Source organism: Phragmites australis, chromosome 16, assembly GCF_958298935.1.
Source record: "Phragmites australis chromosome 16, lpPhrAust1.1, whole genome shotgun sequence".
Lineage (NCBI taxonomy): Eukaryota > Viridiplantae > Streptophyta > Magnoliopsida > Poales > Poaceae > Phragmites > Phragmites australis.
The window spans coordinates 2,064,588-2,079,255 of NC_084936.1; the positions used below are offsets into that span (position 1 = coordinate 2,064,588).

At 49.3% G+C, this 14,668-nt stretch overlaps 1 protein-coding gene across 1 annotated transcript; it reads left to right on the top strand.

Moving 5' to 3' along the window:
• Positions 1 to 418: 418 nt before the first annotated feature.
• On the top strand, positions 419 to 8,991 carry LOC133896369 (E3 ubiquitin-protein ligase RGLG4-like). The gene is made up of 11 exons (XM_062336963.1): positions 419 to 957; positions 1,102 to 1,186; positions 1,345 to 1,485; positions 1,599 to 1,712; positions 1,844 to 1,941; positions 2,057 to 2,136; positions 2,212 to 2,317; positions 2,460 to 2,587; positions 2,750 to 2,888; positions 8,447 to 8,503; positions 8,607 to 8,991. Exons 1-11 carry the CDS (start codon positions 775 to 777, stop codon positions 8,691 to 8,693), a joined length of 1,218 nt encoding a protein of 405 aa, XP_062192947.1. The 5' UTR covers positions 419 to 774; the 3' UTR covers positions 8,694 to 8,991.
• The last annotated feature ends 5,677 nt before the right edge of the window (positions 8,992 to 14,668 follow it).

A 14,668-nucleotide genomic window follows, 5' to 3' on the forward strand; every position in this document is an offset into this window, starting at 1 on the left:
ACGGGTGCATGATAACAACATTCCAGCCACCCAAGCTGGCTAGTCGCCCCCATCTAACCCTACCCTGACGTCCATTGCCCCCGCAACGTCGTCGCCCTCCGCTCCCGCCTGCTCGCCGCCACTCGTGCCCGCCTTCGCTCCCATCATGCGACTGCCTACCACCGCCCGCGCTCGTCTTGGCACCGGCGTGCCGTGCTACCGCCCGCCCCAGGCTGTCACGACGTCGACACTCAGATCTTAACCATGGGTCCTCGTCGGGTTTTAGATCCTGTCGGGTTCAAAGCTAAGATGAATTCTCACTCGTTATTAGTTTTAGAGTCGGGTCGGATTTTACATATCAAGTTGCCAGGCCTATCCAGGATGACACGGCGCCAAGTATGCTGTGACGAACACAAAGCACGGCGGCCGTCTCGAGACAGCTTGAGCATCAACAAAGCAAAGTAGGGCATGGAATAAAGAGCTTTAATTACCCTGTCTCCCTGCCGGATCAAAGGCTCAAGAAGCTTCGTTGCAGCTTCCGAAATCTCTCTCCTCGGGGGAAGAATCGATCAGCTGGCCCGTCCTCCCTGCCTTGCCATCGGCGGCTTGTTTAGTTGTTCTTCGCGTGCCGCTTCCTCTGATCCGTCGCCGCCGCGGCCTACTCCAAGAAACGAAGAGCTCTTCTTCTTTCTTCTTCTTCTTCTTCGCATGTTACAAAGCTACCAGGGACAGGACAGGCTCTTCTTGGCCCCTGTACAGTCAGTCAGGCGCTAGCTAGCTACGCGTGCTCGTCGCATGGGCGGTGCGTTCGGCGCGCTGTTCGGCCGGCGGACGGCTGGGAGGTCGGCGCCGACCGCCAGGCGCCGGGGCCTGGGACGGCAGCCGTCGGCGCACGACGCCGCCGGCGGTGGGCACCGGAGAGCCGTGCTGGCCAAGAAGTACTCCTTCATACCTGACACCTACACATCACTCGAGCAGGTGCCGGTCGAGCTAGCTAGCTAGCTTCGTCCTACCTTGTTCTCTTGCATGACTCCCGTTTAAAAAATTGCACTGCATAAGAATTGTTGAACACGAGGAACCGATGTCAACATTTAAAAACCCATGCGTCGTCGTGCTCCGCAGGTGGCGGCGGCGCTGCGCGAGCAGGGCCTCGAGTCGTCGAACCTGATCCTGGGCATAGACTTCACCAAGAGCAACGAATGGACAGGTAGCAGCAGCATCTCATCTCGAGAAATCGATCTTAGATGATGCCATCTCCTCCTCCCCCTCCCCCTCTTCTTCTTCTTGTTCTTCTTCTTGTATGCGATGATCCTCTTGTTCTTCTTGGATGCGATGATCTTCTTTCTGCTCGCTTCGTGAGTTCAGGGAAGCGTTCTTTCGGCGGGCAGAGCCTGCACAGGCTCGGCGATACGCCGAACCCCTACGAGCAGGCCATCAGCATCATCGGCAAGACGCTGGCTCCGTTCGACGAGGACAATCTCATCCCCTGCTTCGGATTCGGCGACGGTGAGTTCAGACACGATAGGTTTCAGGACGAACAGAGTGATTGCTAGGTTGTTAATAAGATACTAAAACGAGCTCAAGCAAACAACTACCGATTGTTCTTCTTCTTCTTGCAGTAACCACCCATGACTACAATGTGTTCAGCTTCCACCCGGACAACTCGCCGTGCCACGGCTTCGAGGAGGTCCTGGCTTGCTACAGGAAGATCGTGCCGCACCTCAGGCTATCGGGTGATGATCAAAACCTCTGAAAACCTGCTGCATTGTTGTGCACTAAATGGCATCTCTCATAATGTATTGATCCATGTCGAAGGCTGCTCATAGTACATGTAATCGTCTTCTCTTCCATGGCGCTATGGCAGGGCCGACGTCGTTTGCGCCGATCGTGGAGGCGGCGGTCGACATTGTGGACAGAAGTGGAGGGCAGTACCATGTTCTTGTCATAGTTGCCGATGGCCAGGTGCTCAAAGAAGCAATCCTGATTTTGTATTAGGTTCCTGACTGATTCACAAGTGCACTTAGCTCCCTGCATATATATGATGATCATATATTTTAAAAAAAGCTGTACAATTCAGGTGACTAGAAGTGTTGACACAAGTGACAGCGAACTGAGCCCACAGGAAAGGAGAACAATGGACTCCATTGTCATGGCAAGGTAGTATTGGTACAAGAGACACCATGCATGGTCTCTGAACTGTGAAAACATCTAAAAAACTTGGCTTAATCTCAGCACCTACCCGTTGTCCATCGTGCTGGTTGGGGTTGGGGATGGCCCCTGGGAGGACATGCAGAAGTTCGACGACAAGCTCCCGGCACGCGATTTCGACAACTTCCAGGTGAAGATCAATCAGCTCCATCCACAGCCTGAACTCTGAAGATGAACCACATAGATTTCGTTCACGATGCAGCCCGCTCTGGGCCTGCGTCAAACACAAAACTGTGCGTCTGTGTGACGTGATCCTCACGTGCTGCATGCAGTTCGTGAACTTCACATCGATCATGGCGAGGAGCACGACGCCGCAGCAGAAGGAGTCGGCGTTCGCGCTCGCGGCGCTCATGGAGGTGCCCATCCAGTACAGGGCCACCGTGGAGCTGGGCATCCTGGGGTAATGCAGAGCGTGGCAGTGAGACAAACAAACTAGAGCTCCATCCTCCATGCATGCCTTGCTAATATAAGGCTTCTTCTGTTGTGATTCTTCTTGTTGTTCTGCCAAGTCTGAAGCTTTCTGAACATAGATCTTGTTGCTGGTGTCTGAACATGAACGCAGCCGATCGACGGGGAAGACCAAGAGAGTTGTGCCCGCGCCACCGCCGCTGCCGCATGCGCAGAGGCAGCCGTCGTTGAGGAGGGGAGACAGCAACGTTAGCGCCGGAGCGGCGCAGCCTGCAGCGCCAAGAGATGATCAGGTAAGAAGAAAAAAGTATACAAGACAGTCAAAAAAAAAAATTTGCGCCTCGAGCACCTCATCAAGAGAGAATAGGGCTTTTAACCCCCTTTTCCTCTTCTTTTTTCGCCTCTTGGCTTCTTTGTACTTATTGATAGAGAGAGGGATTTGATGCTCAACACAATATGATGGGATTGATCACGTCAAGCATATACATATATAGCCGGTCCCTTGCCATAACAAACTCAACCGATTTATGGAATAGCATCAGGAGGTTAGGAGGGATTAACAGCAACAGAATCAAACACATGCAAGCCATGCAAAGCTAAATATCCGGGAGTCTAACATCCCCCGCAGTCTAAGCGTCGGTAGAACGGACGTTGAGACTGGACCGAAACTCGGAAAACACCGAAGTAGGGAGGCCCTTGGTGAAGATGTCAGCGTACTGGGATGCCGTAGGCACATGGAGAACCCGAATGGCACCAAGAGCGACCTTCTCTCGAACAAAGTGAAGATCGATCTTGATGTGTTTGGTCCGCTGGTGTTGAACCGGGTTCGTGGAGAGGTAGATGGCGCTGACGTTGTCGCAGTAGACAAGGGTGGCCCGAGTCGGAGGAGTATGTAACTCGGTTAGGAGCTGACGGAGCCAACACGTTTCAGCCACAGCGTTGGCAACTGCCCTGTATTCGGCCTCGGCGCTGGAGCGGGAGACAGTGGCCTGTCGCTTGGACGACCAGGATATCAAGTTGTCCCCCAGGAAGACAGCATAGCCAGAAGTGGACCGCCGAGTGTCAGGACAGCCAGCCCAGTCGGCGTCGGAGTAGGCAATCAGCTCGTGAGTGGATGACGGCCGAAGGATGAGACCATAGTCGAGTGAGCCACGGACATAGCGAAGGATCCTTTTGAGGGCAGCAAGGTGAGGCTCCCGTGGATCATGCATGTGAAGACAGATCTGCTGAATAGCATATGCGATGTCTGGTCTAGTGAATGTGAGATACTGCAAAGCACCGGCCAAACTGCGGTAGTCGGTGGGGTCGGAGACAGGCGCACAGGTGGCGGAGTCGAGTTTGGCATTGGTGTCGACAGGCGTGCTGCAAGGTTTGCAATCACTCATGCCAGCACGCTCCAAAATCTCAAGGCAGTACTGGCGCTGGCTGAGGAAGAGTCCGGAAGACTGCCGAGTGACCGTGATCCCCAGAAAATGGTGAAGAGGGCCCAAGTCCTTCATAGAGAACTCCGACTGCAGAACCGATATCGTCCACTGTAGGAGGGCAGAAGAGGAAGCCGTGAGAACAATGTCATCGACATAGAGAAGCAGGTAGACACAGTCGATACCACGGCGATAGATGAAAAGGGAGGTGTCGGACTTGGCCTCATGAAACCCAATAGATACCAAGAAGTCGGCGAATCTGCTGTACCAGGCGCGAGGAGCCTGCTTGAGGCCGTAGAGAGACTTATTGAGGCGGCAAACCATCTCCGGTCGAGAGCTGTCAACAAATCCTGAGGGATGGACACAGTACACTGTCTCATCAATGGTGCCATGGAGAAAAGAATTTTTGACATCCAGCTGGTGAACAGGCCAGGCACGGGAAACAGCAAGGCTGAGAACAGTGCGGACGGTGGCCGGCTTGACAACCGGACTGAAGGTCTCATCAAAATCAATACCAGGACGCTGTGTGAACCCACAGAGAACCCAGCGAGCCTTGTATCTGTCCAACGAGCCATCGGATTTGAACTTGTGACGAAAGATCCACTTGCCGGTGACAAGATTGGCGCCTGGGGGGCGCGTAACAAGATCCCAGGTGTTGTTCGCTTGGAGGGCAGCGAACTCTTCTTCCATAGCAGAACGCCATAGAGGGTCCGCTAGAGCCGCACGATATGTGCGAGGCACCGGGGAGAGGGTGGAGGCATGCAAACACTCCCTGTGCTTCAGTTGGTGAATGCCATCTTTGTCGCGGGTGACCATGGGATGGTCGTTGACCATCGGTGATACCCCGAGGGTAGACGGTGGGCGACGGCCACCGGGAAGCCGTGCGCTCCGGGCACGGGAGGGTGGTGCGGCAGGGAGCTGGAGCTGTGGCGCACTGACCGGGCCGAGCTCGCTCATAGCAGGCTCGGGGGTGTCGTCCGCAGCCGAAGGCCCAAGAGGGGCGGCCGGCCCAAGAGGAGACGCCAGCCCAGGCGGGGACAAGGTCGGTGAGGACGCCCCTGCCTCGGTGACTGGCCCAGCAGACTGGAGGGGAGCGGCCGGCCCATGGGAGCAGGAGGCCCAGGCGCTACGCGGCTTGGGGAGCTCGGACAGACGGGCGCCGGCACCTCGAGCAGAACGTCGTGCAACTGGGACGCCGTGGCCAATCGGAGTCTGTGACTGGGCAGTAAAATCCTCAAGAAAATCAAAGTCAGTAGCACAGGGCGCAGTAGATGATATCTCAGTAAATGGAAAAGAATGCTCATCAAAGACCACATGGCGAGAGACGATAACCCTGTTGGACACGGGGTCAAAACAGCGGTATCCTTTGTGTTCAAGGGGATAGCCGAGGAAAACACAACGGACGGAACATGGAGAGAGCTTATGTGGGGCTGTGGCAGAGAGGTTGGGATAGCAGGCACACCCAAAGACACGAAGGTGCGTATAGGATGGGTGAGCGCCGTAGAGTGCAAAGTAGGGTGTGTGATGGCTTAGTGTCTTAGTGGGGTGGCGATTTATGAGGTGGGTGGCGGTATGGAGGGCCTCAACCCAGAAAGAGCCTGGGAGGGCAGCCTGAAAAAGAAGAGAGTGCACAATATTGTTGAGGGAGCGAAGCATGCATTCGGCTTTACCATTCTGAGGAGAGGTGTGGGGACAAGACATGCGCATGGTGACTCCCTTGGTGAGGAAGAAGGCGCGAGCGGTGGAGTTATCAAACTCACGACCGTTATCACACTGGACACTACGAATGGTGGTGGCGAATTGGGTCTGCACGTAAGCGAAAAAATGAGAGATAGTGTCGAAAGTGTCAGACTTGAGACGCAAGGGAAAAGTCCACACATAATGAGAATAATCATCAAGAATTACAAGATAATATTTGTAGCCCGAAACGCTCGCAATAGGAGAGGTCCATAAATCACAGTGAATCAAATCAAAACTGTTATTGGCTCAAGTGAAGGAACTAGTAAAAGGAAGACGAGTATGACGACCGAGCTGGCAGGCGTGGCACATGGTGGTGGAGACTCCCGAGGGGATGACGGATGAGCGGGCAAGACGAGCGAGGGCGTCCTGGCCAGGATGACCGAGACGCCGATGCCACAAGGTGCCGGCGGCAGTGAGAGCATGGGCAGTGGATGAGCTGCTGAACGGGTATAGGTCACCGGAGCTATTGCACCTGGCAATTTCGGTCCTGGAATGAAGATCCTTCACAGAAAAGCCAAATGGGTCAAACTCAATTGTGCAATTGTTGTCAGAAACAAACTGGCGAACAGAGATGAGATTTTTGATGATGTGAGGAGAAACTAAAATATTATTGAGAGCAAAAGTAGTGTCATTCGTGTCTAAAAAGGTAGAGCCAACAGAGGTGACAGGAAGACTAGAGTCGTTGCCAACGATAATATTGGATGGTGAAAGTGCAGGTGGTGCATGGGAAAGGGAGAGGATACCGGCATCCGAAGCCATGTGGGATGTAGCACCCGTGTCCATATACCAATCATGCGCGTGCGCGGGCGAGGATGGTTGCGGCAAGGAGACGGTGGAGAAGGCATGCGCCAAAGCCTGTTGATCCCACGCGGGCGCCGGAGAGGTACTGTTGGTGCTGCTCCAAATGTTCGTGGAAGCCGGATCGGACAGGGGCGGCAGGACCGGGGTCGAGCCAGCGCCATATGCAGGAGGAGGCCCGTGTGGTGTGTGAGGAGCGCTCGGGTGGCCCAACGCGGCGAGCTGGCGGGTCCAGGCCGCGCCAACGAACGGAGTGGGCTGGCCGATTGGGCCAGCCGGTCTCGGCCCGAGAAGACCGTGGCCCAGAGGCTGTCCCGGCCACATCTGGATGGAGCCGGCCCACGGGTTGGTGAAGCTGGGCCATGGAGCGCTCGGTTGCTGCGACCCGGAGGGAGCGCCCGAGGTGGAGAAGCTGGCGTTGCCGTGCCCGCCGCAACGACGGCGATTGCTGCGGGAGGAGCGGCCGCCGTTGCTACCATGGGAGCCGCCACCGACGGCGCCCCCGGAACCGCCGCCAGTGCCGCCGAAACCAGGGGTGGTGGCAGAAGTGCCCCCAACCGAAGAACCACGACCGGCAGTCGCGAGGAAAGCCGTCGAGGTGCCGGAGGAGCGACCACCGCGTGTGATCTCCTCGAGGAGAAGTTGAGACCGGGCTTCGACGAACATCGGGAAAGGTTTTTGCAAAGGAAGAATAGTTTAGAGATGACGGAACTTTTCGTTCAAACCTTTGAGCACGGTGAGGACGAGGGTGCGGTCGGTGACAGGTTCGCCGAGGTCGGAGAGGCCATCTGCCATGCTTTTGAGGCGCCGGCAGTAGTCCGAGACGGAGAGATCGCCCTGGACGAAGCAGTGGAACTCCGCCGAGAGGTTGAGGGCGCGTTGCTCGCGGTTGCCCAGGAACTGATGTTCGAGGCCGCGCCAGACAATGCGCGCGGTGGAGGAGGACGACATCACGATCTCGAGGAGCTCGGCGGAGATGGAGCCGTACAACCACGCGAGGACGACGCAGTCCATCCGCACCCAATCCGGTCGGTCTGGACGAGAGTCGTCGGACAGCACATGGTCCTCCAAGGCGTACTTGCCGAGAATGACAAGGAAAAGGCCGCGCCACTTCGTGTAGTAGGAGGTGGCGAGATCGAGGGTGACGGGAACCAGCGTCTTGACGTTGAGAATTGCAACGGCTTGCGTGTGGAGGGAGGCCGTGGCGTCGTCGCCATCGAGGTCGGCGTGCGAAGACGAGGGTTGCGCGGGCGCCGGCGGATAGGAGAGCGCTGTGGAGCCGGCGATGGAGGCTAGCGCCGCCCGGACTGCGTCAGCCGTAGCCGCCGCAACAGCATCGGCGATGGCGATGGCAGAGGAGGATGTGGCGGTGGAGTCCGACGGAAGAACGGCCGCGCGGGCAGCAGCCGCACCGGCAGCAGCGGCAGCAGCGTCGAGGGCCGCCGCCGGTGGTGCAGAAGGAGAGCCGTCCGGCGCTGTCATGGCGAGCACCAGCGGCGAGAGGAAGCGGAAGCTAGGAAAGAAACCAATCTGATGCCATGATAGAGAGAGGGATTTGATGCTCAACACAATATGATGGGATTGATCACGTCAAGCATATACATATATAGCCGGTCCCTTGCCATAACAAACTCAACCGATTTATGGAATAGCATCGGGAGGTTAGGAGGGATTAACGGCAACAGAATCAAACACATGCAAGCCATGCAAGGCTAAATATCCGGGAGTCTAACACTTATGTCGTTTTACTTCTTTTTAATACAACAGACAGTTCTCCTACCGGTTTGTTTTAAAAAAAGATTATCAAAATTTTCTTTTGTTGTGGATTGTGAATTTCTGATCACATATCAGTTCAATCTCACACCAAATGCTTGAATATGTCCATGCTGCAGGTGTGCCCAATCTGCCTGACTAATGCCAAGGATCTAGCATTTGGCTGTGGCCATATGGTGAGGAGAAGTTCATAGTTTCTAGCTCATAATAATGCAGCCTAGAAATCTGAAAACATGTTTTATTTACCGTTTCCTTTCTCTGCTTTTGCGCAAATAACAGAGCTGCAGGGAATGTGGGGAGAACCTCACCAGATGCCCGATATGTCGACAGGCGATACGGTCGAAGCTGAGGCTATTCTCCGGATGAAATGGAAATGCTAAAACCTAAGACTAATCATGTACATATTGTCAAATGTGTAAGGAACTGAGCTCAGGTCAATCGGTGAGAGGTTTCGGATCATCTTCGCATCGAATTTCGAATAGGATGAATCAATGTCTCGTTCGTGAGGAAGCTTTTAGATTTGGAGTGGTTCTATTTGTTTGGTTTTTTGTCATGTTAATTTGTAATAAGTAAGAGGATGGTTCGTATGGTTCCCTAGGGTGTTTTATTAGTTGTATCGCTGCGAGTGAAAAATAAAGAAAATGTGTGGAGTGAAAATAAGGTTTGTGGCTGCCGATTTGGACAATATCATTTGTCAAACTTAAAATGTGACAAGCCATAATATTTTTATACTAAAGCGCTATGCTTTCTCGCCACCACGTTGCGCCACATCACCCAGAAATTGAGGCTCGTCGGATTGCAATCGCACGGTCATGGAGCCGAAGCTCGAGCCCGTCACCTCCGCCACTTTTCCTTGCTCCGCCGCCCTACGTCATCACCTCCGTCGCCTCTTGCATCACCGACGTTGGTGGAAGCCGAGCTAAACCCGGGAGGGAGCCATTGCCACCTGGATTCATGCCACCGGGATTCAAGCCACTACCGCGCGATGTCACTATCGTCGTCGGACTCAAACCACCGGTGTCATTGCCTCCGTCTAGCGCAGTCACCACCAAAGTGAGCCCCACCTCTCTCCCTTTTGTGACCCGCTGCTACCACCACTATGTGTGTGTGAGAGAGAGAGGAAGATGAGTAAGTGAGAGAGAGAGGCGATGGTGAGGGAGAGGGAGAGAGAGAAAAGAAGAGATGAGGAGTTGGATCGTGGCCCAATTGACCTATCGACCTGAGGGGAGAGAAGGAGAGCCGGTCACATGATCTTACCCATTTCTTTTTAAAAAAAACGAAGAGAGAAGAAAGGGGAGATGGGTCAAGCCCAATATCATTTAAGTCAGGCCAGTCATGCAGTAATATTTAATAATTTTCTAATTCCATTTTTAGAAATGAACGGAATCATGCTAATCTTAATGGTAATTAGCGAGTAGCTAATAATAGCTAATAACTATTCACAAAATGATTACCCATAAAATGAAATAGCATAAAGAAACCATAATATTTAATTAGGATTTATGATAATATTAATTGGACAACGATTAGTGCCACTTATATTATGATTAGACAACATATCTCGTAGCAATTTTAGACTAAATTAAGGAAGTTTAATTAGAAAATCAGTTAGATGGCCATGGGGCTTAGTAGATAACTTAATTAGTAACGACATAAGTATAAGTGGTATATACATGTAGGCATACATATGTATACATATAAAGACACAAACTCGTAACCAACTGCCTGCATTTGATGCGCTTTTCCTCCGTGTGGGGGGTGGATTTACTCCACGTTCTGATCACAACATGCAAATCAAGCAAACCATAAGTTTGCACTAAAAAGAACTACGCCACGTCGCTCTGGTGCCCGTCAGATTGGGATCGGATGGTCATGGCCTTTCAATAATCCTACCGTTTCTCTTTCCCTTTTTTATCTCTTCCTCTCCTTGGTCTCTATCTCTATCTCGATGCTCCTCACCCACCTCCACTGTCTTGTCGCTGGTGACTCGAGCCATCTGTGCCACCGCCTTATTCCTCTGCGCTTGCTCTTGTGGGCTTCGCCACCTCCTCCTCCCACCATCACCCCCATCCCGTGCCGCCTCGTCTCTTCCTCGGTCCCTGTTGCCTACCTCGCGGCGTCCGACACCCACCTCTAGTTGACACGTCTTACCACACCCTCACCCGATGCAGCCACCACTCCCCACTTCGCCTCTCCCTTAGCTCGACAGCGCTACCGCTCCACACGCCCTATGCCTCCGCTTGTGGTGAATGTGGCCAGGGAGCAGGCCTTTGGTAGCACCCTAGCAGTCCGACTACTACTAGATATATGCATAAATCATAATAACGGTGTTAAGTATATCATAAGAAATCACGCAAAACTCAAAAGCCACATGGCCTTGCCCATTCTTATTTGTAGTTTGCAAGTTCTTGATGTTTTGTTGTTGATTTTTGTTTTTCTTTTTAGCTGAATTTTCAACATCTTAGAAAGTTATTTTTTTTATGCTAGAGGTATAGAATTCACATACACATGTATATGTGATGAAGTGTTGAATTTTTTTGCCTCTAGAGCACCATCTTTGAGAGTTTACTTACCTGATAATCTTGTCTTCGTTTCGTCTATCTTTAAAGCTACAAGCTTTGGATATAAAGAGGTATGAAATAGTTTTGAATAGAACATATAGTTCATATAATCATATTACATCAGTGTAGTTATATTGCTTAAAACTTTTCATCTTACTTTATCTCTATAAGTATTTTACTTTCACTCAAGATTTGAGATGTGTTAAATGATTAAAAATAGGAGAAAACTATTTATTTCATAAAAAATAATTAAGACTTCTATTCACTCCATCTAAATCATCACTTTTAGTCCTGAGAACCCTATCTCAACCAATCATTAGATAGTGTGAGACAGCCGACTCCTTTTTATGTTGTGCTGGACCAAAGGGACCGAGACCACGAGTTATTTTAGACACCGATCAGGGCGTGTAGTGAAGTCAGACTCCTTTAGAAATCGGACGTTGGTTAGCCCGAGATCAACCCAACAATTGCTGCATGATGTTGGCATGGCATGGCGATGAGCTGAACGTAGCTGCACAGGCAGGAGCTCGAGGTCGAGGCGACCCATGGCGAGCATGGTGATCCCTTCCTAGCTTCCTCGTGGATCCCCGCTGTTTCTGCCAAGACGAATGCACAATGGCGGCGGCGGCGGCGACTGCTGCCGTCGATGGTATCACGTTTGGTCCCTACAGCACTCAAATGTTGGAGGGAGCAATCATAATATGGTCTCAGGTTCGATGGAACTCAAAGCGGATACCGCCCAGGCCCAGCGCAGCATCCTCTTGAGCAGCCATGGCATGGAGAGCGCGCGCGTCTGCCGTGGACAGGGGGTGCTTCGCCGTCCCCGTCGCCGTCGCCGTCGCCGTCGCAGGCCCCGTTTTCTTCTGGTATTATTTGAGTTACGCACAGAAAACCCATCTCCGTTCTCTTCATCCTTCAGCAACGTGCATGCAGAATCTTGAAAATAATCGGCTTAATTTCTACTGTTTTGTGATTATTAATTTGTTCCTAAAGAGCCAAGTCCGGTTAAATTTCTGAGGTTTTCGTGATTAATTTGTTCCTGAAAGAGACAATCCATACTAAGTCCGATTAAATTTATACTGTTTTTTTTTTACTAATTTGTTCCTGAAAGAGTCAAGCCCATTAGAAAACTCTTCACTACCTTACAGATATTTCATCGTCACTACTATTTCTCTCAGTAGAAATTCAGCATCACATAAACTGAGTCGTTTTTTATGATGGAATAATAAGGTTACCAGTGGGCCGGGCTTTGCTGAAATCAATACGTGCTGCAGAACGTACGTGGGCAAGCCGTGAGCAGAGTATATAAATACTTAGAAGAGGATCATTTTTTCTAGTTTGTGATGAAACATGCATATATGTGTGATTGAGTTACATTGTGATCTTGCTGATTCTTGGTCATTTATCTACCCTTTTTTACTCTAGGTGTACTCCTAACTCGATCCAAAGTTGATCCTGTTGCGTTGGCAGCATTCGAATATCCCCGCCTTCATGTTGCATTGGCAACGACAACGCACTTAGACGTTTTTATTTTACTAGTTAAGTGTCTGAGCATTGCAACAAAAATCTATATTCTACATGAAACAATTGTATTTTGCACACTAACTATATGTCAATCAGAGCATATAAAGTTGCACCCTTAAATCCACCTAATGCCACTCCAGGAGCGGTGTCAAGACTAGAAGCAGATCGCCAATTTGCGATAAGCATGAGGATGGAGTGTTTTTTATAGAATAGTTAATGTGCATATGTAACACACGTGTAACTAATAATATTGCGACGAAAGCATGCACATGAAATCAGTAACATTATCGTGGAAGTCAAATTTAAAACAAAATAAATTTACGGTCACCTGTTATATTATTTAAACCATAATAAAAAAATATATAAGCAAATATAAACTATAGACCCCATTTGTATCTTTAAATATGGATTGCACAGAACTTCAAAAACTATACATACAATGTAAACACATGGTTTCATCTTTTATCTTTCAAAACAAGAAAGATGTCATTTAAGTACTAACTGATTGGTAATATTGTAAGATGACATTAGATATCTATTCATTTTATCTAGCAATGAAGTAGAAGGATTTGTTGCCTAAGTGCTGATCATGATCGCAACCAATTAGTACTTTCGTTAGGATTCATATTTTCCTTGTTGTATGTTTCATAATGCTCTAAAAGTGTTGAGTTTGTCGAAAAGGAGCACACAACATCATTAGAGCTCGCTAAAGACACAATGTGAAGCACTGAATTAGAGCGGTAAAGATTATGCTTGCATGTATTAAGGTGATTTGTATAGATGTGATACTTTTGCAGATGGGGTGTATTCAGGGAGCACTGGTTGCCCTAGTTCAATTTGACCATTCTGAAAAGTAACTAACCGATGTTGTTCAGGATTTACAAGGGCAAACACAGCTTTCTTTTGCTGACGGGATTCACGACGTTTTTTTAGTATTTCATTTTTTGTTGCGCATACTGTTCCCTATCCCTTTGCCTCTTATGTTCTCTGGCATCTACGAGTAGTAAATGTGCACTAGATGTCATGGATTCACCAACATTGCTAATGTTGACGTCGTCTATAAAACATGTATTTAGCTGTGAAGTACCAAGCAGGACCTTTAGATAGTAGCTGTTTAATATTACATGTACTGCTCATGTTGGTTAGGTCTTAGAATGGAGTGCGACCTATGTTTCGTTTCAAAGACGTCATCTTCGATGTAAACAATAATGTTGTACATTCATAGTCTGTTTTGCACTATAAAATTTATTGAGGAAAGACAACTTAAGTATGATAAAAAAAACCGTAAAATAAAGAAATGATCAACAAAAGCAACTTTGGGCAGGAAACATCTTATAAAGTAACAACAACACTTTATTACAACAACACTTTATTACAGAAAGCTATAGAAAATCATCTAAAAAGTAAATGTAAGCATTCTAGAGACTAGATAATCAGTTGACATGGTAGACAATTATTGGATGGCTTGATAAACAGTTGATATGGTAAATAATTACCAATATTAAGACAGACAAATCGAAGTAGTACACCAGAAACATGTTCAACTGAAATTTGATTAGCCTAATCAAAGGTTTATGATATAATTAAGAAAAATAAAATCATTTGAGACTTTTAAAGAATAGCATATCCTAATCAGATGGGCACAGGGCATCCTATAGGGCTGTGTGTCCTTAGTGCTCATACATTACAACGGGCGTCAAATATTTTTACGCTATAATATACGTTGCCATCGTCTTAACAGTGGCAAGAGTCTAGCACAGCTGTTGGAGCCAAGCCTTCCAAGATTCATATTGACACACCAAGTTACAAACACTGATATATACAGAGAGTCAGAACTGTGATGCTTTTTGATTCGCTTCTGTGAAATTACACGCGATAAATCAATCACACATACATGAACAAGCATCGAAACTGGCGAGCACATCAGTGAAATCAATCGATCATGGGGAAATAACATAAAATAGTCCAAGCAAAAGACAAAAACATAGTAGTGTCCTGTACTGTCTGTATGTCTTTATTTAGAATCCTTTATAGTTTGGCATGCTATATACCATATCGCTTACATTAGGTGAAAATTAGGAACATATATATCTACTAATTCAGTACCTGGTGTCATTGAGTCGGTGTCAAATGCAAAATTTAGAGTGCGTGCAAGGGTGTCTCAACTCAGAAATAAATGAAAGCAAATTGTTTCGTCCGAAGAAATGCATTATCTGCTGTAACATGTGCACTGTATATTAGAAAGATATTCAAAGA

Bases quoted from the DNA above. Each gene is read 5' to 3' on its own strand.
- LOC133896369 (XM_062336963.1), top strand. From the start codon at position 775: ATGGGCGGTGCGTTCGGCGCGCTGTTCGGCCGGCGGACGGCTGGGAGG. The intron at 1,187-1,344 runs GTAGCAGCAGCA...TCGTGAGTTCAG, and splicing joins CAAGAGCAACGAATGGACAG to GGAAGCGTTCTTTCGGCGGG. The intron at 1,713-1,843 runs GTGATGATCAAA...GCGCTATGGCAG, and splicing joins GCCGCACCTCAGGCTATCGG to GGCCGACGTCGTTTGCGCCG.